The sequence below is a fragment of the Lathamus discolor genome, chromosome 13, assembly GCF_037157495.1.
Source record: "Lathamus discolor isolate bLatDis1 chromosome 13, bLatDis1.hap1, whole genome shotgun sequence".
Taxonomy (NCBI): Eukaryota; Metazoa; Chordata; class Aves; order Psittaciformes; family Psittacidae; genus Lathamus; species Lathamus discolor.
The window spans coordinates 8847495-8870157 of NC_088896.1; the positions used below are offsets into that span (position 1 = coordinate 8847495).

At 43.0% G+C, this 22663-nt stretch overlaps 1 protein-coding gene across 1 annotated transcript; it reads right to left on the reverse strand.

The window, feature by feature from the left end:
• Positions 1 to 10663: 10663 nt before the first annotated feature.
• Positions 10664 to 19813, reverse strand: UTP6 (UTP6 small subunit processome component). The gene is made up of 19 exons (XM_065693663.1): positions 19640 to 19813; positions 19456 to 19540; positions 18828 to 18869; positions 18648 to 18740; positions 18264 to 18311; positions 17367 to 17430; positions 16704 to 16822; positions 16031 to 16108; positions 15576 to 15657; positions 15015 to 15096; positions 14269 to 14450; positions 13580 to 13659; positions 12816 to 12893; positions 12462 to 12641; positions 12296 to 12376; positions 12001 to 12110; positions 11848 to 11914; positions 11485 to 11557; positions 10664 to 10947 (listed from the first exon to the last, which is right to left on the reverse strand). The coding sequence occupies exons 1-19, from the start codon at positions 19729 to 19731 to the stop codon at positions 10790 to 10792; spliced, it is 1794 nt and encodes a 597-aa protein (XP_065549735.1). The 5' UTR covers positions 19732 to 19813; the 3' UTR covers positions 10664 to 10789.
• Positions 19814 to 22663: the final 2850 nt, after the last annotated feature.

The following is a 22663-nucleotide window of genomic DNA, read 5'->3' on the forward strand; positions in this document are numbered from 1 at the left end:
AAAAACACTAAATAACCTGCTTACTGTCAGAACCCCAGTCCACAATACCTACATTGATTAGAACTTCAAAGCAGCACTATGAGAACCAGATTCTCTGGTACTCCACATCTCACAGACTGACACTCGATGTAAATTTTACTAGGAACCAATAGCTCAAAAAGACTAAGCAGAATTAACTGGCATTTCCAATTGACAGAAATAAAACAATATACTGAGACAGCAGGCTTATAAACAAATACCTACAACTTGTATACACAACTCAGTCTTAAATTACTGCAACATACAATGGAAAGATTTTCCAGGCGTAAATGCAGAAGTTGCAGGCAGATCAGAAAAGGTTTGATTAAAGTAATTCAGGCCATACAAAGAAGAGCTGCTGAATTATAAGAAGTTATAAGAAGACCTGAAGACGACTTGAATTGTAAGAAGAGTTAATTGTAAGATATCAACTTTCCTAGGCTGATTTCAGCTACGTGTCCTGACATTATCTATTGCCAATGGGGGATTAAAAAAAACCAGCCTGCAAAGAAAGAGACACTGAACCACATTCACGTTTTTGGCTCTGTGAAAGTCAATAAAGTTACAACGAATGTAAAGAAAGCCCATTGTATTTGGAACTAAAATCCACAGCAATAATGACACACTGAACATGAACTTCAGTTCAGAGATGACACAGGCATTGCATAGGGGGATACACAGGGACAGAGCTTCTGCTTGTGTAGTGAGCTGCAAGAGTTCATACCAGCTGAGGAGCTATTCCAAATGCTTCAAGGAAGCTGTTTCCATCACTAAACTAGTTATTAGGACTATGTGCTCTGCAGCTTTTTTTAGTAGGTTTCTTTTGCCAAGCCAGGAAGCTGCGCTATGAGCAGCTGGTACTCCCAGGACTAGTAACTCCACCACAGTTTTATCCTCTAATGCTCAAACTTCCAACATCTATGTTTACATCACAGAACCACACAGGGTAAGTATCACAAGTTCCTTTCCTGTGCCTACAGATTCTTACCCACTAGCTTCACAAAATGACCTTTGTTATAATGGGATTTATACTGGTGTCCTTGGAAGAAGCAGATGGTCAGGATGAGATGCTGCCATCCACATTTTCCCCTTAGCCTGTGAAATTATCCAGAGAGTCCCCTGAACAACAGAGGCACTTCCTCAGCTTAAGAGCAAAAGCACACTAATTACAATATGGGAGAAAACAAGTCAAGCAGTAGTGTCTTTAAAAGGCTCTGAAACGGGCTGGATTTTATGGTTATGCAAGAGCAAGAAACAGTGTCTCAATCTGATGTATGAATTAAATGCTGTACCTTATCAACAGGAAATATGAACACATTTCCTTCAATTATTTCCTCTTGCAAATCATTCCCTATAGGTCTAAAAGGAAACAACAGATGCACCCAAACATTTTTTTATTATTATTTGCTGGCCTGTTCAAAGAAAATACAAAAACTCTGTTGGGGTTTTGTTGGTTTTTAACACCTCACTATTTAGAAAACATTTCTTGCTCAGAGTATCTGCAGTACTTTATGAACAAGCTGTATGATCACCTCTACCCGTAAAACAGGGAAGTGAGAAGTAAGGGCAGCTTCAGAGTTGTACCCACAGTAAGTCATTGTTCTATAGAATCATAGAATAGTTAGGGTTGGAAAGGACCTCAAGATCATCCAGTTCCAACCCCTGTGCCATGGACAGGGCCACCTCTCACTAAACCATGTCACCCAAGGCTCTGTCCAACCTGGCCTTTAACTCCGCCAGGGATGGAGCATTCACAACTTCCCTGGGCATCCCATTCCAGTGCCTCACCACCCTTACAGTAAAGAACTTCTTCCTTATATCCAAACTTCCCCTGTTTAAGTTTTAACCCTTTACCCCTTGTCCTATCACTACAGTGATATACTACTATGCCACAATACTAAGCCTCCCCCCAAAATATAAACCCAGCAGGCACATTAACATGCAGTAAAGCATTCTGTCCTTTGAAGGGTGTATTGTACTGTAGGTACAGAAGGGCAGAATCCTGTTAGAGATGTATATGCATTTAAACTGAGGAATTTCTGACACCTCTGATAAATTTCCCAACCAATTTATACATTGCCAATGTGTTTCTTGTATGTGTAAAATATCTACCATCTTGGTCCTGTAACAGGACTCTCTTCCTCCAATAATGTGAGAAGGCTGAAGGGCTGACACTCTTGGCTTGAATTGCTGGCTCGTGTTACCTTCTGTTGGGTTTAATTGCAACGTGTTCCTGCCTAGAATGGCATGCTTGTGTCAACACAAAACAGGCTCAATGCAAGATTCACAATGAAATTTGAAACACTCTGTAGTGCAGAAACATTGGAATCTGTGAGCTTGGTTTCAAATCCTTCCAGGGAAATGCTGTCTGAGAAGCGTGCATCTGGTTTTCTAATCCCACTGAAGTTTGAGAGTATTCAGATCAAGCTTAACATTAAGCCCCTTCTCTAACAAGCAAGGCCGGGACCAAGGAAGTTACATTTGCCAACACATCCCCAGGGACTGCAGTGCATCTCTGCTGTAAAATCCTCACGGGTTTTTAACAAAGCTGGTAGGGGTAGTGTCAGTTTTAACCTTAAAGGGAAACTAAAATCAAATCTTTGAAGTTTACAATCATGTAAAATACAAACAGCTCAGGGAGCAGCCATTCAAGACAATTTCTCCTCTAATAACACCACAGTGGAGATAGACAAGGCTGACTGCAATTGCAATTACAGGCTGAGAAAAACTTCATTTATAGAGTGCAACAAAATGGTATGAAGATTTCGGTATTGATGGAATTTTGGAACCACACAGGAAGAAAATAATCCTGATTGATGTTATAGAGACTTTTTGGTTATCCTTTTAAAAAAAATCCTAAAAAGGCAGGTTTGCTTCCACAGAATCCTTGTAGTTTCATCTTTATTAAATACAGTGGGACATCTCCCACAAGCACAGTAAAAAAAACATATTAAGCCTGAAGACAAGTGATGTTCTTTCTCAGCCATGGGAGAAATTTTTCAGTCCAGTAAGTATAACTTCAGAGTGAAATAAAAATGAGAAACTAATCAGGGCCATGAATCAGTATCACTGGGGAACAACAGGGCTATGCAGAACACGGATCTAAACTATTAACATTAGAAATCCAGCCCGGGGATCTCACACTTGCTGATGAAACTCGGTGCCAGATGCGAAGACGCTGAGAGGGCTAGACAATTTTCTGCTGCCCTCTGCAGGGTAGCGTTGGGCATTGACACCTGCAGCTGGAGCCCCGAAGGCTCAGAAAGCAACCTGGGCTTTTCCAGAGGTACTTCCAGAATTTACTGGTGTGTTGTTATTTCAACAGTAATCCGTACTCCATCTATATTTATTAATATTGCATTTATAAATGTAAATCAACAATTTTACTCTAGTTGACGAATTTACTATAGTCATGCGCATAGTTTGTCTTCCCAGGTAGAGAAAGAAGCCACTACATACTCAAACCTGATAAACTGCACATAGCCAATTCTCACTTCTATTCCAGGGTCAAGTGCATGTTTTAACTAACGCAAGACTCGAAAAGCTGCATTCTCTGACAGCCAGTAGCCCACAAAACACAAACAATTCCTGCAGCCTCTACACCAGGCTTCCACTTTTTGTTAGGTACTAAAACATAATCAGAAACTGCAAGATACCAGAAGACTCTTCCAAGATCTTGCCCTCATCTGCTCTCCAAGAAAAGATTAAACAAATATCACTGTCATTCACTTGCCCCTTCCAAACTGATGTGTAAATTATTTTGGCCTCATACACCGGTAAATATTAACTCCTGACCTGAGACTAAACAAACATGGGTGCTGTGCTCCAGCATCAGTCTGTGTCAAAGCCATCAAGAAGTTCTTGAGAGAGGAGTAATGAAACATGACCATTAGCTGAACATTACTGTTACTCAGGTGACCAGCCACTCAATCCACTTTCACATTTCATTCGAGAATGTTTCTTTTAACACCAGAGCAAAGACTTCTGTCTTTGAATATAGATCTAGTCCCAGCTATTGTCCTAGAGACTTTATGGACACATCTTGTGCTCCCATCTCTTCATTTGCCACAAAAAACAAAACAAATATATTGGCAGTATCAGGAACCTTAATGCACTACTGCCTGCAGAACAGAGATTGCATACTGCAAGACACTACATAAGCGTACGTTATTTTCTTTCATTACATGTCTAATGTCACATGAGAATGTTATAAAGACAACTGTAAGATTGGATAATATGACCATATACAAGAAGGTCTGATGCGGAGAAAACTTCGCTGGGTGGCAGTCTCAAGCACCCACCATTCCTACTGGATGCAGCAGTCCCTACCATTTGTCCACACATGTATCACATATATGTAATTCCTTTATACTGGATTTTATACTGGTTTATTCCTTTTATACTGGAATACATAAAAAATAAACCCAACTCATTCTGTATTTGTCATGGTTAACACCAGCAGTAGATAGGGAATCACAAACTGCAACACAGAAATACAACAGAGAAACTGCAATGAGTAAGAGGTTTTAAAGCCATCAGCCATCCAAAACATTCGACAGCATCAAATGGAAAGGAAATTACAAGTTACATAGACACACAGGCATCAGTATGTCAAAACTGACAAAGCCTGGCAGAGAAACTGAAGTTTTTAAGTTAAATGCTTCCTTTCAAGAAATTAATTAGCAACAACACAGATACATATATATAACAAACGAAAGTCCAGAAATGCACTGACTCCTTACAGCTAGCACCCACACTGTCATTTCCAGAGGTCAAGTGTGGTCAGTTTATAAACAACTCCAACGCAGTCTAAGCAAGACTTCAGAGATGGTGAGCTCGTTTCTGGCCTTATGCAGAACTCTGCAAGCAAGCCAAAGGACTTGACATGACTCAATCAGTGAAGAACATAATCCAACTCAGAAGCCAAAATTAGTTCTGACCACGGTCAACCTCATTCATCAGCATCATCGAACTGGCCAGTCTCAGTCATTCTAAATGGTGGCGTAAAAACAAGAGAAGCTGCATGGTGACAGCCTGGGATGTAAAACGAATCCTCTTGCCATGAGTATGAGGCCAAAGGATTATTTTCCTGAAAGCTTCCACAGTGGAAATCGCCAGCATCTAAAGAAGATCAAAGAAAAGGTTTAAAGCATGGGAGATACTGAAGAGAACTAGTGGTGTATTGCAGCAGATTATTTTGCAGGTCTACAGCACCTTGCAGTGAACAATTTCAATTTGATCTGCCAGCACTCATGAATTAGACCAACAAACAAAGCAAACAGCTGAATTTGGCAACATCTTCATTTTAAGGAAAGCTCTTTCCACAGAGACAGTTTTCCTGAAAGCTCAGTGTTATACCTGGTTTCAGAACATCCAACACAGCTCTTACAGTGCATGCAGTTCTACATTTTCTCCAAGCATAAAAGGCTCACAAAATAACTACTTTTATTTACCCTCCTCCCTCCTGCTGTCTCCATCACCACATCCCAGTTAGGAGCCCTCCAAACCCTTTAAGAACTGGGTCACTGGACAGCATGGAAGAGGGGGGTTCTGTAAAAGCTAGCTGTGAATAACATTTCCACTCAGCTAGAATTAAGTCAAATAACCAACTTAGCACAAAAATAGGGTAAAGCCCTTTAACAGAAGCAAAAGATTTCCAGCCAGCAGACACTGAAAAGGACTGGGCAAATGAAGAGCCCCAAGTGTGGGGCAGCAGAGGCCCCAGCACAGTATATCCACGTGCCCACAAAGAAAACAGTTTTTAAAAGCTTGTAAAAACCCATAAAATGGCCAACCAAGGACAGTTTCACTTATGGCAGTTAAAAACTCAGGCACTTATTATCCTTCATGAGCACCTGAATCCCATCATCACAGCTGCCTTAGTTTGTGACAATTTGAGAGCACAAGCTACAGGCAGGGATGAGTTAGTTAAATAAAGGAAAATAAGAGAACTTGTGATAATTGCAGTAGAAAAAACAAAAACCAAAACCAAAATATTCTATAAATTTGAGCAGATGAGAGACTACAAGGAAAGCCCAGGATGGAAGAGAGGGAAACATCTGAAAAGGAAATAGTCTTTTTCTCAGATTATCCAGTGTGAAAAACTACTACCGTTTCCATTCTAAAATCAGAATGATTTTAAAGGAAGGCTGCAAAAACTTTTCCACTTCCTTCTGTTATCAAACAATGGAACTTGAACACAACAGCCATTTACAGACTTAAACTGCGAATTGATAGTTCCCGAGTAAAGAAAAGAGTGTTTGTATTAATCACAAAAGATACACATTAATGAGAAGAAAATGGAAATGGTACTATTCTGTGCCAACAAACCCACAGCGGGTTATCAGCCACGGCTGGCTAAACTCCATTCACTTGCTCTCTCCCAAAACACAGCCTGGCAAATGGAAGATTGAGACTCCCAGTTCAACACGAGCCACTGTAAAACAGTTTACAAACAGGAGGATTAATACAGCCCTAAAGATACAAATGAAACTGCTTCCATCCAATGCCACCTTTGTGCATGGGACTGATCACAGGCACAACCACTTAAGAGGATCAAGCTTCAAGAAACAGTAAAAACAAACACCCTAAAAAACTCCCCAAGCCTACAGGAAAAGCAACAAAACCCCAAACGCAGAGACTAAGCACTTGTACCGCTTCCCCCCAAAGAAATCCATGCTGCAGAGGTACGTTATGGTATAGAGTCTGGACGGAATTTCTTCAAGGAAGAACTCCTTTTACACAAAAAAACTTTCAGATTCCTCCATGCACCACTCCATGTACCCTTCTCTTTTGCTTCAGAATAACAAAGATATTACTGAGACCTAGCTTCTCCAGAGAAACACAATACGCACATACAATTAATTCTTCTTCCCATTCCACTCCCTAAGAATTCAACTGCTCAAGCACGAGTTTCAGGCTAATTTCACAACACTGCCTTTAAATCCTGTATTTGACACCAAAATTATGCATTACAAATCCATGAGGCCAACAACAAGAAAGGTTGCTTGCCAAACCAGAACATGTGGTGCTATTTAAACCATTCTCCTGCAAAGAGCCTTCCGCTGATCACATACTATTGAAAACTCAAAATGAAGCACGAGTAAATTTGTACTTACCATAAGGACTATAATCCTCCAACTCTTTATCCCAGTCTTCCACCTCGTGCACAACAGCAGTTTGCAGCTCTGGATAAGTTACAGCCACAGACATACTGGACACTTCTCCATCCAAGTCTTCCAGGTCAGAATATGTATGAACACAAGCAGGAGAGCCACCGGTATCACTTTCATTGTGAGAGGTGTCAGGGAATTCACTTTCTTCAGACTCACTATCAAGAACACCTGGAATATTCTTCAGCAAACATTCTAAAACCAACAGAAAGAGGAATTAAACAGGAACAATTAAATGCTTAGCATGCAGTAATTCAGACAGGTATATAAAAGCACTTTTTAACTAATGTAATTGTAATACATGCAGTTCTTATGATGCAGAGGGTTGACCAAGAAGAGGAAGACTCATTTACTTCATCTTGAGACCCCTGCCCATGACCTGAGTGGGGCACTGCGCAGGCGCAAAGGACCTTCTAGCTCATTACAATACAAAGCGGGTATAGACACTAAATATGCATAGGCGTATCGAGTAATCTAATGCATATGTATACCTTAAGAGAATAAATGTAGAGGGAAAACCGACTCTGGGTGTGCATACTTTGGAGGAGCTATCCCCATGCACCTCAGCGCTGAATAAAAGCATACCTACTTTACAACTTTAACGAGTTGTGGAGTCAATCCACGTATCACTTACATATGTAATATCATCACAGGGCTGCTCCAGATGCTTGGGAACACTGGACGCATTGCATCAACAATAACCTAAGTCAGGATTTTACACAGACTCTTGCTGAAATATAACTCTTTAAAACAGGGCAAAAGAACCAGCAGCCTTGTTTCACCACATTCACCTTCCAGTAGTTAAAACAAAAACACAGGTATGCTGAAAAAACACAGCTCTGGTTTCTGCTTGGATTTTGTGGTTGTCTTGGGTTTTGGTTGTGGGTTTGGGTTCATTTTTAACATATATAAAGGTTTTTTGGCAGTATTAATCACTCTTACACCTAGGCATACATGTTATTATTTACATGCAAATTTAGTGCAGTAACTGAAGAGGCATTTCCCATGCATCACCCAAAACCTTTGCACATGCTCTTTCAGGTGTATTTCCTCAAGCACAGTATAAGTTCAATTACCCACCTGCTTTGCTTTGTCCTATTACAGAACCACAGAATCCCAAGGGTTGGAAGGGACCTCAAAAGACCATCTAGCCCAACCTCCCCGCGAGAGCAGGGTAACCTACAGTACATCACACAGGAACCCCAGACGGGCCCTGAGTATCTCCAACGTAGGAGACTCCATAACCCCCCTGGGCAACCTGTTCCAGTGCTCTGTCACCCTCAGAGTAAAAACGTTTTTCCTGATGTTCACATGGAACCTCCTATGCTCCAGTTTACACCCATTGCCCCTTGTCCTGTCACTGGGCATCACTGGAAAAAACCTAGCTCCATCATCCATTATTATTTTACCCATTATTTTTTATCCACTATTATTTTAGGCTTACCTTTGCTGGGCTTCCAGGTTATGGTTTCTCCCTCATTTAGCACCCGTTCCTCCCCAGAGCTTTCAGACTCAATGGCACCAGCCATCACCTACAACACAGTTGAAAGGAATCCGGTAGCACCTTTGATTCCTCCCAGGCTCCTGGACTTCTACTGCATTTAAATGTTTCTGAGCCCTTGAGCCGTGCTGTTTGTTCCCCTGATGAATCAGAGGCTTTAAACCAGGTTTTAAAAGGGCTTCCATTCAGAAAGCAAACCCGCAGAAGGATGGCTCACGCTGCTGCCATCAGTCACCCCAGGCGCAGCCTCCTCCCTCACAGCCACGACCGCGCTGCCATTTTGGGAGCGGGTCCCAGATCTGACCCAAAGTGCACCCATTTGCCAACAGCAGCAGGCTGTGTAAGTTACCAAGGCAATAATACACGAGGAGCGGAACGGGTACAAGCACCAAAGACTATGAATCCCACCTTACGGGAGCAAACGTGCCAAGGAGACGGGACAGAGACCGATCCTCCCGCAGCCTCCTGAGGGGTAAAAATGGCGGCCGCGCAGCTGGAGAGCACAAGGTAAGACCTCAGCCCTCCCCTCAGGGGAGGCGGGGGCAGGTGCGTTATCCCCCCCGCAGCGAAGGTGGATTCCAGGGCGGGCTCCCAGAGCCGAGGCCGGACCCGCTGCCAGGAGGGACCTGACAGGGGTCCCCACCGCGAACAAGAGCAAAACCCCCCGGACGTCGAGAGGCCCACACCGGCGCGTCCGGCTGCCCGCCCGGCCCGGCCCGCTCCGCGCCGCGCCCCGCCCCGCAGCAGCGCACCGCACGTGCCGAGCCGGCGGCGCCCTGAGGCGTCCGTCGGTGCCCTCAGCAGCACCTGCGCCCGGGCGGCCTGCGGGGAAGGGCGGCCGCGCCTCGGCACCGGCTGGCCGAGGAGATCGGCGCGATGGCGGCTGGCAGCGAGGTGCCCCGGGACCCCCATCGCGTCAGGGCCGGTGTGCAGCGCTGCGGCCTCCCGCGCCCCGCTCCAGTGCAGAGCCCGCGGCCTGTGCTGCTCGGACACACGGTGCAGAGCGGCATTGCTCCTGGAGACGGTGCGCAGCGAGGAAAAGCATGACCAGAGGGCAAAACAACCGGAGAAAAAAGGCGGAGAAGTACTCAGGAGCCGTAAGAAAGCGCCTTTGCGCTCACACACGTGTAGGTAAAACATCGATGCCTCTGCAGGCTCTGTGCCTTTTTAACCTTGGCAAAAGAACCCCCTCCTGCAGGCCTCGTGCTGGAAGTGTGCGCAGAGAAAGCACCCCGAGGTGGGTGCTGCACCAAGGGGCGTCAGCCAGGCGTGCTGTTAAGACACGGCTCAACAAGGGTGCTGCAGGTAGTGGAGAGAGTGGCAGAGCTCCTAAGGAGCCAGCACGCCAAGAGCCCGCTTTTAGAAGCAGTGGTTATCAGCTTTGTTGGATTTCAAACAAAAACACACCAACCAACCACAAAAAATTCCTCCAAACCCACATTTTGCACTTAAAATTGTTGTGCAACTGAAAAAGGAAGACAAGTGGTTCAAGGGAAGGAATAACATAATAAAGGGCAGACAGGATTATAAAAGCAGTGATTACTGGGGAAGGAGCTGGAGAAAGTAGGATGTCAGACAGGAGGCACCTGAGAAATAGTGGGGAGATAGAAAATGGCCTTTTGAAAAGAGGATTACAGATGATTTCAAGGCTCAGAAACACCACTGTGATTTTAGAGATCACTTCTCGAGTGTTCCACTTTCCATTATTCAACTTGGTAAGATACAAAGATCTCCCACAGGTGCAGTTTCCATGGGTTTGGGTTGGACTTTTTTGCATATTAACCTTTGCAATGTAAAAGCTGATGCATTGTGACTGTTCCATCTGCAGGTTTAGGCAGAAGGAAGAGTTTGCTCTCAGAACTCTCAATGAAGAACAGCCTCAGAGGCACCTTTGTTTTCTCCTCTTAAGTGTTCACTTGAACTTGCCCCTGGCAGAAGCAACACCAGAAACAACTGCAATGGGACACATTGCTTTTTCACACATGCAAGAATGTAAAGTTACATTTTAATGAGATCCTGGAACATATTTATTTTTGTATAAAGTTCTTAAAAAAATGTACACTGTCATGTTGTAACTATTCATGTTTTTTCATAATTTTCATAAATGTCCAGTTTGCAGTAAAGTGTATTTGGAAACAAAGTCTTCCACCAGGTCCCCCTGCAACATCTTCATAGCTCGCCAGTGAATGCTCCCGCAGTTTTCTGGTTTGCCTTGGGGATGATTTAACTCCTCTTTGATATAATCCAGCCAGAGATCTTTAACAGAAAAAGAAGTTCTGGTTATGTTTTGACTGATATGAACAAACATACCAAACCTGACCTAGAAACTTTCTGTAAGTGTCCTTGATGTTAAATGCAATGAGGTTTACTTTGGGAAACTACAGCCCCCAGCCCATGAGGACCAAAGCCTGGGTTATATTTCCAGTGCAACAGTGACGTCTTAAAAATAATGCTGCAATAATTGAGCTGTTTACTTTCTTAGAAGGAATACTGCAGAAATCTTGAATAGAAAACCACAGCCCCATAGTGTTTGCAAACCCAAATTCAAGGTGGTATCATCTCCCTGCCAAGACAGTCAAAACTCTGTTTGCTGATAGTCATCCCACTGTGAACAGCAACCATGGGCTGAAAGTGAAGGGTCACTGCAGAGTGTCATGCTCTTAATGGCACAGAAGCAATAGGCTCCAGTCTGCACAGCAGCAATCACAAGGACAGAACAAGCAGCTAACTTTTGAAATGGACGGAAATAAAAGCAGCAGCATGGAATGAATAAATAAATAACCCCCCCCTTACCAGAACCTGTTGAACCAAACTCTCTCAAGGCACGTTCATAGTATTCTCTCAGATGGAGCATTTTGCAGGATTCCTAACAAAGGAAGGTATTAAAAGGCCATTTATTTTGTACAGAAGTGAATCTGCAGCTTGATTAGACTCGCACAAAGAAAAAGAGTCACGGTAATTACACGCGCACACGCACACTGCCAAAGATAAGTTACCATGGAACTTGGCTTTGTGTTCAATGCTATGAATCAACTTCAGAAGACAAATATGAACTGATCACAAACTAATGACATGACTCATAAGCACTCTACTTCCTATTTAAATCCAACATCAGAAGCGTATTTTACAAGTACAAGCTATTAATTAGATACTTACTTGCTCCTTTTCTATTTGGATCATCTTCTTGAAGAAGCCAAGTGAAAATGGCCGATTTTCACATAGGCTGAAGTACAAACACAAGTAACTTTAGAATTCAAGCCTTTTAACACCTGCGCTAGAACATTCAGGTTTGAAGATTTTATTTATCACCTGGTAAAGACTTTTTTCAGTTTCTTATAACCACCATTTCTGTAAGTCCAGTCAAGATACATTTCTTTCATAGCCGCAGATTCTGCAGGAGTTGTGGCCTGTAAGGATCTCTGCAAGTTTAAAAGTTAAAAAGAAGCTACAATTAAAAGGCTTATAAGCCTATGTCCAACTGGGTTTTGGTAACATACATAGCTCTTAGTTGAAATTCTATAATTTGTTACGTGTTCCATCCACACCCATTGTTCCCAATTATTTACATACTGACATAAAAAGTAGACTTCTATTAGCTAAGTACCTGATAGAGGGCTTCTGTGTCCTCCTTTCTGTTTGCACCTTCACTCCATTCCACCCAGAGGGTCCATAATGGCAAAGCACCCTGAAAGGTAAGCAGGAGAGAAATCAAATATCAGAGTTTTCTGGCCCAAGACTAATACATGCAAGTCAATAAAACCAGCACAGACCTGAGATTTCACGTGCTTAATAGCTTCTTCAAAACACTGGGTCACATCTTCACAGTTCAGCTGGATCAGCACCTGCAGCCTCATCTGCCAAGTTTCCACTGACTGGCTGAAGCGCTTAGTTGCAGCTGCTGCCACCTCTGTGGCCTTCTCAAACTGGCTGGACTCCAGTAGCAGTTGAATCTAAAACCCAGCAGATACAGCTGATCACAACAACACAAGACATTTTCAGTACCTTGTTAAAAAGCGAGGTCTTGAATGCAATACTGCCCACCCTTCTATCTACTCAACATGGTAAAGACAGGGATATAAGCAATAAAGGACAATCTCACAAGCTATTTTTCTGTCTGCTCTTACCCACTGCTTATAGAGAGCTTCTGACAGCAAATTGGACTCATGGGCTTTGTTGAACACACTCAGTGTCCTCTCCAGCCTCTAGAACCAACACAGAAGAAAACGTAAACATAGATGATTCCTGCATACACCAGATCCCAGCATTACAAGAAGCCCAGCAGATTTTACGTATCAACACATCACTGAAATACAGTAAGTTATGTATCTAATGCTTTAGGTATCTGCATACATGCCAAGATAAGGGGGATCTCTGAGCATCTGAATTACATCTCTTCCTTAAGGAGTGAAAGAACAACATAGCAATGTTCTTTTACTGTATTAAAAGGGAACCAACCTGCCCAAGATCATTAGTTAATGCACTGAGTCGCACCCAAGCACAGATGTGTAATTAAGGCGCTCACATGCCAGCACCTAACTTAGCTTGGACTCATTTGCAAGAGTCCTTTTAATTCATCCTCTTCTCTGAAGAACACAGATTTGCAAGACTTTCAGCGAACACGGACACGTTTGCACTCTTAACTTTCACCCAAAGAGGTCACTGTACTTTACTGACAAGGCTGGTTTATATCAGGTTATTCATGTTCAGGTAGGCCACATGTAAGCCTGACAGTAGAAGTGATTCCCTCAGATGGGGACTAAATGATTTTTAATGATGGCCACAGGTATTTCTGATAAAATGTCAAAATACCTCTGCTTTGTCTGACAGATTACAGAAGTCAGTCAAAACAGGGATGATCTGTTACTACAATGTCTGAATAAGCTACTACCTTTTGCTTTAATCCTTGACTGTTGGTTTTTCTGTTGTATCTCTCTAAGCAAAAAGTGATGTAGCATTTCCACATGTCCTCTGGAGAATCAAAGACATAATGTCACACTTTACAGAATCACAAGAGTAACCACAAATATTTGTCTAAAAGGAATACAGAAAATCCAAGCACTAAGTGTTAATGCCAACTTTTATAATACAACATTTTAAAACAGAGACCCCACATCCAAACCATGAACATTTTTAAATGGCTTCCCAGTGTAAGCTGCAGACAGTAACTCCTTCTAAAGAGCTGGGACTTCAGCACATGGCTGTCACAACTGATGCTCAGTGCACCCTTTGCCTGTAGTTCTCAATGCATCTCTGCAAGAGAGAGGACGCTCACAGGCAGCTGAGAAAAATCCTTCTTTGTCTGCCTGACTTTACGGTCACAAGTATTATCAGAGGAATGGAGCCCCTCTCCTGTGAGAAGCTGAGGGTTGGGGCTGTCAGCTTGGAGAAGGCTCTGGGGACACCTTGTTGCAGTCTTTCAGTACTTAAAGCTTATAAGAAAGATGGGGACAGACTTTTTAGCAGGGCCTGTTCCAACAGGACAAGGGGTAATGGTCTTAAACTAAAGGAGGGCAGATTCAGTATAGAGTATGCTCAAGTAATAGGAAAACATGTTAAAATGCAGTCAGAACTTCTCACCTGTTGGCACTGCTCCCACTGCCTCTTCAAAGACCGCACAGCACCGTTCCTCTCTCTGGGTCATTTCAGTTACTTTCATCTGCTTTGTGGTTTGTTTTGTGGACTGCTTGGACTCCATCTCCAGCTCACGACGGGCCATGTAGTCCCATGTAAGAGGATCATCAGCATACCTGGTCTGCAAACTAAACACACCTTGTCTGTAACAGCCCTCAAACACCGTTCTTTTGCTTAGAAGGGCTGTTGTATTTGTATAGAAATGTATTTGATTTCTAAGTAACCAAATGCCAGAGAAAAAAACATTTAACCTTCCCATAAGAGACAGACAAAACATAAGCCTATTTTGGGGTTTTATTTAATATGGATGCTCTCCAGTAATAGAATGAACTGGACAGGAAGCTTTTGAGAGAGATCTTTCAAGAGAAGAATAAGTGGAGATACAGTCAATTCACAGAAAAGAAGTGCAGTAGTTATTCAGTGACAACTATATTTTATCTAAGTTTTTCTGAGCAGCTTCTCAAAGCCCTTCTGAAGTTACACACAAGTATCCTTTCCTAACAAGTATGCTTGCCTCATGTTTTGTTTTTGTTAAAGCATTTCCTAGAGGCCTTAACATTCTGTTTCTCTAAAGGAACAGCTTTAGTTGTTAACCTGTGAGCACACTATCAATTGGAAGAGTTATGAGAAGTGTTTGTTAAAAACCAAACAAAATGAAATAAAAATACCCACAGTGCAAAGCCAAACCTCACCTTTCCAGGATTTCTTTTTGCAAATCTTGGGTAAAATCAAAGAGCTTTGCAATGGAAAGCACAGCCAGATGGAACTCAGCACCTGCATTTCAAGAGGAACAACAAAAAACTAGTATCAAATTATTATTATTCCATAGAATTATGAAATTTTACCAAGCCCGGTTAAAGTGATTTAACCTGGTTTATTTTTAGTCTGAATTCTTACCTCTTTGTTGTAAGTGCTGATTAGTTGTGATCTAATGTGCAGTAAACAACAAAGCAAAAAAGGTGTAATTCTGAACTGCCCTCCCCTTGGTGTTTTTAAACAAACAAGTCTGGAGGCTGTAAGCCCAGCATCTATGTCACTTCCGCCCAAAAGCCTGCAGAAAAGCTGTGAAAATCAGAACTATCAGCACTATCAATTTATATTTGGCATTATCTAGGTTCTGCTGAAGAAACAGGATATTTGAAAATGTATCTTGGTGTGTACACTGGAGCTAAGTCTATCTGTATTACCCACTAGAGAGCAGAGTTAAAGGTGACAATTTTCCTCATGAATAAGTAAAAGAAACATTAAACCACCTTTAATTTTCTGAGCAGCATCCCTGTAGATTATGCGAGCCATTTCCCCATTGAGAATCTCTTCAGGATAACTGAATTCCCCCTGTAATATCAAGCATAACATCCTTGAAAAAATTGGTTTCCTTTCAGTTACCATTTTGCAAACATGGAAAAAACATCAGAAGAAGATATTTATGTTTTTCTTGATCTAATTTGCGTAACTGTGAAGAAGTACAAGATAGAACATCTAACTGTTCTTTTTCAGAAATTACTAATAACTTTCGAACTATGGAATGTAACAAAAGACTTGATAAATGTAAAGAAAAATCACTGTATGAAGTATCTGAGCTGAGCATCAGCAAATACTTAAAATGCTTAACACAGGCACAATACAGAACAAAAGCTTTCCTTGAGCTGTTGTCAAAGAAGCCACTAATACGGATTCCTTAGAACTGCACATTCACGTGTGAACCTACCAAGTTCATCTTTGCTTGTTCAAATACTTTCTTTTCCTTCCTCTGTTTTTCAGCATTCATCAGCTCCATTCTGAAATACTGCAAGAGAGAGAATAAAATCAAATTATTCTGGGAGTGGTAATAAATCATAAACCATCTGAGCCCAAAAATGCGGTAAAGCAAACTCTGAGGAGCTACAAATCAGACTTTGCCAACACCCCACATATGTCCAAGAGCCTCAGTTTTTGAAGGTCTGTGCATCTAGGTATCTGCCCTACAGATTTACTCTGAAATTTCCCACATGCAGAAACTTAACACTTTTTAGTCATTCTTTAAACCTTAACTTGCCCTCAAAAACCCCCATGTTCCCTAGCAAAGGCTGGGGATGGCATATCTAATCTAGAGAACTCCTAGCAGACCTTACAGCACTTTAAGAAGGGAATTTTGACACATTTATCTATAAGCAGTGTAAACCCCTCACTTTGCATACATAAGCATAGGATTTGCTAAACTGAAAATTGGTACCAGTGAAAAGTTTGGGGTTAGTTGCTTTGGTTTATCATTTTTTTTGACAACATTCCCAAGTGATGAGGGAACAAGTTTTTTCCAGTTTTCTCAAAATGATCTCAGATACGCTGGACTCATTTGCTCTGATTGATCAAATAACTGGTCATAGAAGAAAACCAGAACTCACCTCTTGGTAAAGTTTTGGGCACTCTGGGTGGAAGCGCAGAGCACGAAGGAACAAGTGCCTTGCACTTTCTGATGAGAGTCGTGTCTCCATTTCCCATTTTGCTGCCATAATCCACAGTGCTGCAATAGGTAATACAAATGAATTCATTCTAAGGCAAAGCAAGTGGCTGGTCACGAGAACCTGTTTTGAAGCTGCTCTCCAGCTTGGTTTTGTTTGATGCACCCACCCCAAGAAAATCCATAAGCTTAGCTACAGACGAAGACTGATTATCTCCCATGTAAAACCAAGTTAAAGGACAGATCTAAGCAGTGAGGCAGATACAGGAAGTTTACTCTTGAATAGCTACAGATCCAGTGATTTATAATGTCTACAAAACCCAAAAAGCAGTCTTGAGTATTCAGCATCTCCCACCTCCAAAATATTTAGCTAGACCTCAGTCTAGCTGGGAAATGGTCATTCAGACCTTGAAGCCTCCTGCTTCACATCCCTTTTTAATTGCTCAGTATAACACCCATCAGAGCCCTTTTCTCTGAAGCTGCAGCAAGGCAAAGAAAGCAGAGCAGGAACTTTCACCCTAGCAGCTTGAACTAAGCCCCATAAGAATTTAAACCAGCACCATACCATCTATACTGAGACATTTATGCAGCAGTTGTTTCATTTTACCTGGTTTATTCGGATGAATGGCCAGCAGGGAAGAGAACACCTTACTAAGCTCATGTTTTGCATTCTGTAAAAGAAGTTTTGTTTTACTCACTCTAGTACCATCCAACCACCAGCACCACAGTTTCATTATGAAAGGTTACAAGTTGTAATGCAACTGTACTGGAAAACACACTTCTCTGCCACTTTATCTTCAGTAGCAAATTTCTCATTTTTGTTCAATACTGACCGGCTTTCAAACGTTACCAGGCTCGATCAGCACAGTTAACTCAAACCTTTATCAACTACACAGCTAACACCAATGTGCCCTAAGCCACAAACATGCAGTCTCACTGACTACTTTCGAGGTAAAGACTGCGCTTCTTACTTTGGTTGCTTGGCATTATTCTGACAGGGTCACCTTCTTCAGCACAGGACAGACAATGACAGAATGTTCGTGAAAACCTGAAGACTTGCACAGGTAAGTTTACAAAGTACTGAACTGCCAGAATTATACTTTTCAGCGTAGAAGAAATATAAGAAATGTTTGGAACAAAATCACAATTCATGGACAGGTGATCCAGTCATTCCAGCAAAGGTATATCCAATATTAAAAGTATATCCAAATACAAACCCAATATTCGGCTTCTCCCAAATCAAACAGTACTCCAGATTCAATGCACTCAGCTTTGCCCCTGTCACCTGTAAGCATCAGTTTCATACTAATTTATTCCAAGTCAAATTCTACACTTACACCAGTGAAAAACCCAGGCAGCTCCAACACTACTGTCAAAATTATTTCAGTATTACAGCATGTGGCAGTAAAGTCTGTACCCCATCATGTAATTCAAGTTCCAGACACCTGATTTAGCACCAGTCCAGCACCTTCACTCAGATAAAATCAGCATTTTGAAAACTCACCCACTGTTTGCAAAATGCAACATGTGAAAGCCAAAGCTGGATATCTTCCTGTTGGAAATGCAAGGGGGAGAGAATCAACCTTACAAGAAGGCAAGCACAAAATCAGTTGCACATTGACAAGCAAACAATATGCCCTTGGTCTGATGACTCTAGACAGTTAAAAAATAATGACTTGAGAAGGATAAAATATTGTTTATATATGAAAAATGTTTATCCCAAACAAATTATCTCCTTCTAGGGCACTGCGAACTGTAGGACCAAACATCCACTTAGTTTTTCTGCTACATTCTATATTACTGCAAATACTGGTGGCAATAACAAGGTGATAGTTTTACACACCAGAAAGGCATCTTTCAATCTATCAATACAAATAAACAAACTTACTTTCCATTTTCCTATAGCACGCTTGAAGAGGCAATGGACTCTGTGCAGAATAGAGTTCTCAATTTCATGCTTCTTAAACGAATACCCAATGCGCTAGGAGGCAAAAAGGAAGTATTAGTTTTACTGCAATAGCAGATTTGACATAAAGGATTTTGCACAGTGAATAACTGACAAACTTACTGCTCTTCTCTTCTTGATCAGCTCCAGCAGATAAACTTCATACTAGAATGGGGAGTAAAAAACCCAAAACATTTAAAAGCAAATGAGGAAATACGTAAGAATAAGCAAAAAACTACAGATCAAGATTTTTATAGCTAATCAGGTGGTCAATAAAATTCCATCCAGGAAAGCTAAAGTTACAAGTTTTTGGCCAGATCACTACATTTCTAAGGCTGACTGAAATTGAGTACTTGTACTGCGCATGGCATTTCCGACTTGAGCTATTAGCACCTCATATTCCTCCAGTCACAATGCACAAGCCAAACTTGTAACACTGCAAGAAATTAATTACACTGAACTGCAATCTGCACATCACATCAAGGAACTGGGATTTCTGCATCCCTGCAGAGAAAAGAAACTATAGGGAAAAGCCACAGTAAGAAACACTCCCTCATCCCAAACTCAGGCACCAACTCCTGGCTGTGCTGCATGCTCTAGTGTGTCCTGATTAAGAGCCTGTGCTAACAAACGACTTCCAAGGGAACACCAAGGCCCCGTTTCCTACGTGGGTAACTACAAGACCCCTTCACTTCTAACTGACCTGGATCTCCACCGCGGGTTCGCACGCCCTGCTATCAGCAAAGCCTACCTGAATGTAATTAATGAAGTCCTCTTTCCGCAGCGCTCGCCGCTGTATCTTGTACTCCAGAGCCGAGGCCTTCTTCAGGACGGCCCTGCGGGAAGGGGCCGTAAGATAGCGCATCCAGCCCAGCCGCCCCGGCAGCACTCGCTGCCGGTCTCCGTGCAGGCGGTGCCACCGCCTCCCGGCTCACCTGACCTCCTTCCGCGTGAAGAGCCCGACCCGCTCCAGCTGCTCCAGCTCCGGGATGCGGTCCTCCAGCCGCTGCTCGATGCGCTCCGCCATGGCTCCGGCACCACACGGGCCTCACGCGTGCGCCCGCACGACCGCCACTGCCGGCCTTCCGGGGCGGGCCCGCGCCGCTCTGCCGCCCCCTGCTGGCTGCGCCGCCCTGTCGCCGGGCCCAGGTCCGGGCGGTGAGCGGGGTGTGTGGTGGCGGCCACGGCTGGGGCGGGCACATGGCTTTGGGTGGGATTCCTGCCGGGATAAACCGCTCCTCCGCTCTCCCACGGGACTTTAATTCTGAGATTAACAACAACATTGAGTCCAGAGGAGGCCACAAAGATGCTCCGAGCGCTGGAATACCTCTACTATGGAGACAAGCTGAGAAGAGAAAGCTCTGGGAGACCTTAGAGCAGCTTCCAGTGCCTAAAGGGGCTGATAACAAGGCTGCAGAGGGGCTTTTGACAGGGACATCTAGAGACAGGACAAGGGGGAATGGCTTTAAAATGGCAGAGGGGAGAGTGTGATCAGACATTAGGATGATGTTCCTGTGGTGAGGATCGCTCCCTCCCAGAGGAAGAGGCAGCAGCTGTTTCTCAGACAGCAAGCACAAGGGCAAGAGGACTTCTGGCATGGCACTTTTCATGTCTAAGAGCCAAAAAAGCTGTGTGTGATCCTTCCCTTTCCTGATAGTAAAATGGCTTCAAGCATGGTGCTGAGGACAGAGCGAGAACGTGAGCAACTGACTTCTGTTAAACACCCATAAGACAAAACGTAAGAACAACCAAGAATAGTGGTAATTTTTTTTCACCTGCCATGACTTGGATTCATAATGGTTCTTGTCAACATTAGGCACCAATTAAAACACAAGTGAATTCTTAGTGGGAGAAGTTTAGCAGCTTTTCACTCTGACAGGTACAGTTGACACTGTTTTCCAAGAAGTGATTGAACAGGAAATGGAGAGTCACCATCCAGCCACAAGACCAAGAGCTGAAGTCTGCTGTGTCCAGAGCGTGGTGGCTGGAGCAGGTCTGAACCACAGCTGCCTGGAGCAGAGAGACCCCTTACCCACTGTGCAGGAACAACAGCAGTTCCCAATGCCACTGTCCACCCTGGAGGCTTCCACGTCCTACGCTGCACTGCCATAATCCATGGGTCTGCACATCACAATGCTAGCTTGTCGCCTTTATATACTATCCATTTACTACCAGCTTTATATACTTAGAATATTCACAGTAGAATTGGCAAAACTCAGTGCCCCAGAGCCATCCCTGCAGCAGAAGGAGGAACTCCACACAGTGAGGACAGCCGGAGCAGGGATCAGAACAGCCATCCTGACATAAGCCAGCTCCATGTGTGAGCCAGAGCCTTCAACCTCCTGGGGCCTAAATGTCAGTGAGTTCACCTCCCTGAAGTTCAGCTTCCAGTAAAGCAGCACAACAGGTAATCCTTCCCAAAACAGTAATGTAGAATGTTATTCATCGTCATCAGAAACACTTCTTAAATATATTTGGTTCCTGTTTTGGAGATTGACCAGCTCAAGCAGATTCTTGAGTAAGTCCAGAGGCTACTAAAATAGTACTTAAGGAGGACTACACTGGGCCTGAAAAGCTACATTAGCATACTGAATCTCTAAGCAAGAATGTGATTGGAATTATTACAGTTGATGGCTTAACTTCAGTTATGTGGGTATTTCTGCGTCTGACTGCATGATTTTCTACTGTAAAAGCATTCTCTGTTTAGAACTTATTTGTCACAGTGCACTGAGATCACAATAGTTACATGAGCAGACCACATGCAGTGTAGGAGTTCAAAGCTTAAAAGGTTGATATCAGTCATTACCTGGAAACCTCCGGGAAATTCTATTTCTATCTTCTTGCTCTCCTCATTCTTTAAACACTGATGTCTCCTTCAGCTGAAAACCAGCAACTGTGAGATACAAACATGAACAAGTCTTCTGAAACGTTCTGGTTGATCATTCTATCAGTCTGAAAATACTGTTTTGTGATCAACTCCCAGTGAGTTGCGAACTTTGAAACTCAAACCCCACCACCAAACAAACAAGCCATGGCTGTTTTATTAACACAGATGATAGAGAAGTCTGTGTACCTCAAAGCACAACAACGACCTCCACCTTGAGTTGTGCTGCTGGGAGAATTCAGTCATATGCACATATCTACTGACAGGTCTTTGACACATGTGTGAGCTGTCCACAAACTACCCCCACACTGGTAACAATGTGTGCCCAGCAATGCCTCTGAGGGCATTAAATTCCTTGTTAGCACTTGTCAAAGCACCACAATATCATCCCATAGAAGCATATAGGCACAGCACAAACCACTCTGCAGGACCCATCACTGCGGGACTCAAAGGAAGAAAGAATGGTGTGCACCAAAACAATAGACTCCCCAAGTTTCCAGTTTAGGGGCCCAGTATTTCCCACTCAAAACCACAGGCGCAAAGTGAGTAACAGTAAGATTTAAAGTACTGAACTTGCTGATGACTTCACAGGATTATTTACAAATCAAATAGATCACAAACAGACTGAAAACATTGTGTGTTCCTTCAGAAATCCCTCCTTTCCTGTAAATGGAACAAGTACAAAAATACAAATGCCTTTCCTTTTCTTCCTCCCCAGCAAAACAATCCTTAGAACAATTAACATAACGGACTGTCAGAAGTGTTCAAACCAAAGTGACAAACGCAGTGAGTGGCAGGCAAGCCCAGCCCGACCCACCAGAACACTGCATGCAGGATTTGTCATGCAAATCAAAATGGAACCTGACATGCTCTTTGTTCATTTTCCTTTCAAAAAATCTACTTTAAATGCCTCCCATGTGCCTTGTTTTGGAAGCTGACATTCCAAATGCATCAGTGCAAATTAAGGGAGGGATCCATTACCAATAAAGATGTTGAGATACAGAGAGTTTCAACAAACCTTATTGGGAAGACTGGAGGGAGAGCTGCTGCAGTTTGCACCTCTAGGGTCACTCTG

Coding starts and splice junctions, on each gene's coding strand:
- UTP6 (XM_065693663.1), bottom strand. CDS start 19,731: ATGGCGGAGCGCATCGAGCAGCGGCTGGAGGACCGCATCCCGGAGCTG. Junction 18,741..18,827: donor TGATCAAGAAGAGAAGAGCA/GTAAGTTTGTCA, acceptor TTTGCCTCCTAG/CGCATTGGGTATTCGTTTAA. Junction 16,823..17,366: donor CATTCATCCGAATAAACCAG/GTAAAATGAAAC, acceptor TACCTATTGCAG/CACTGTGGATTATGGCAGCA.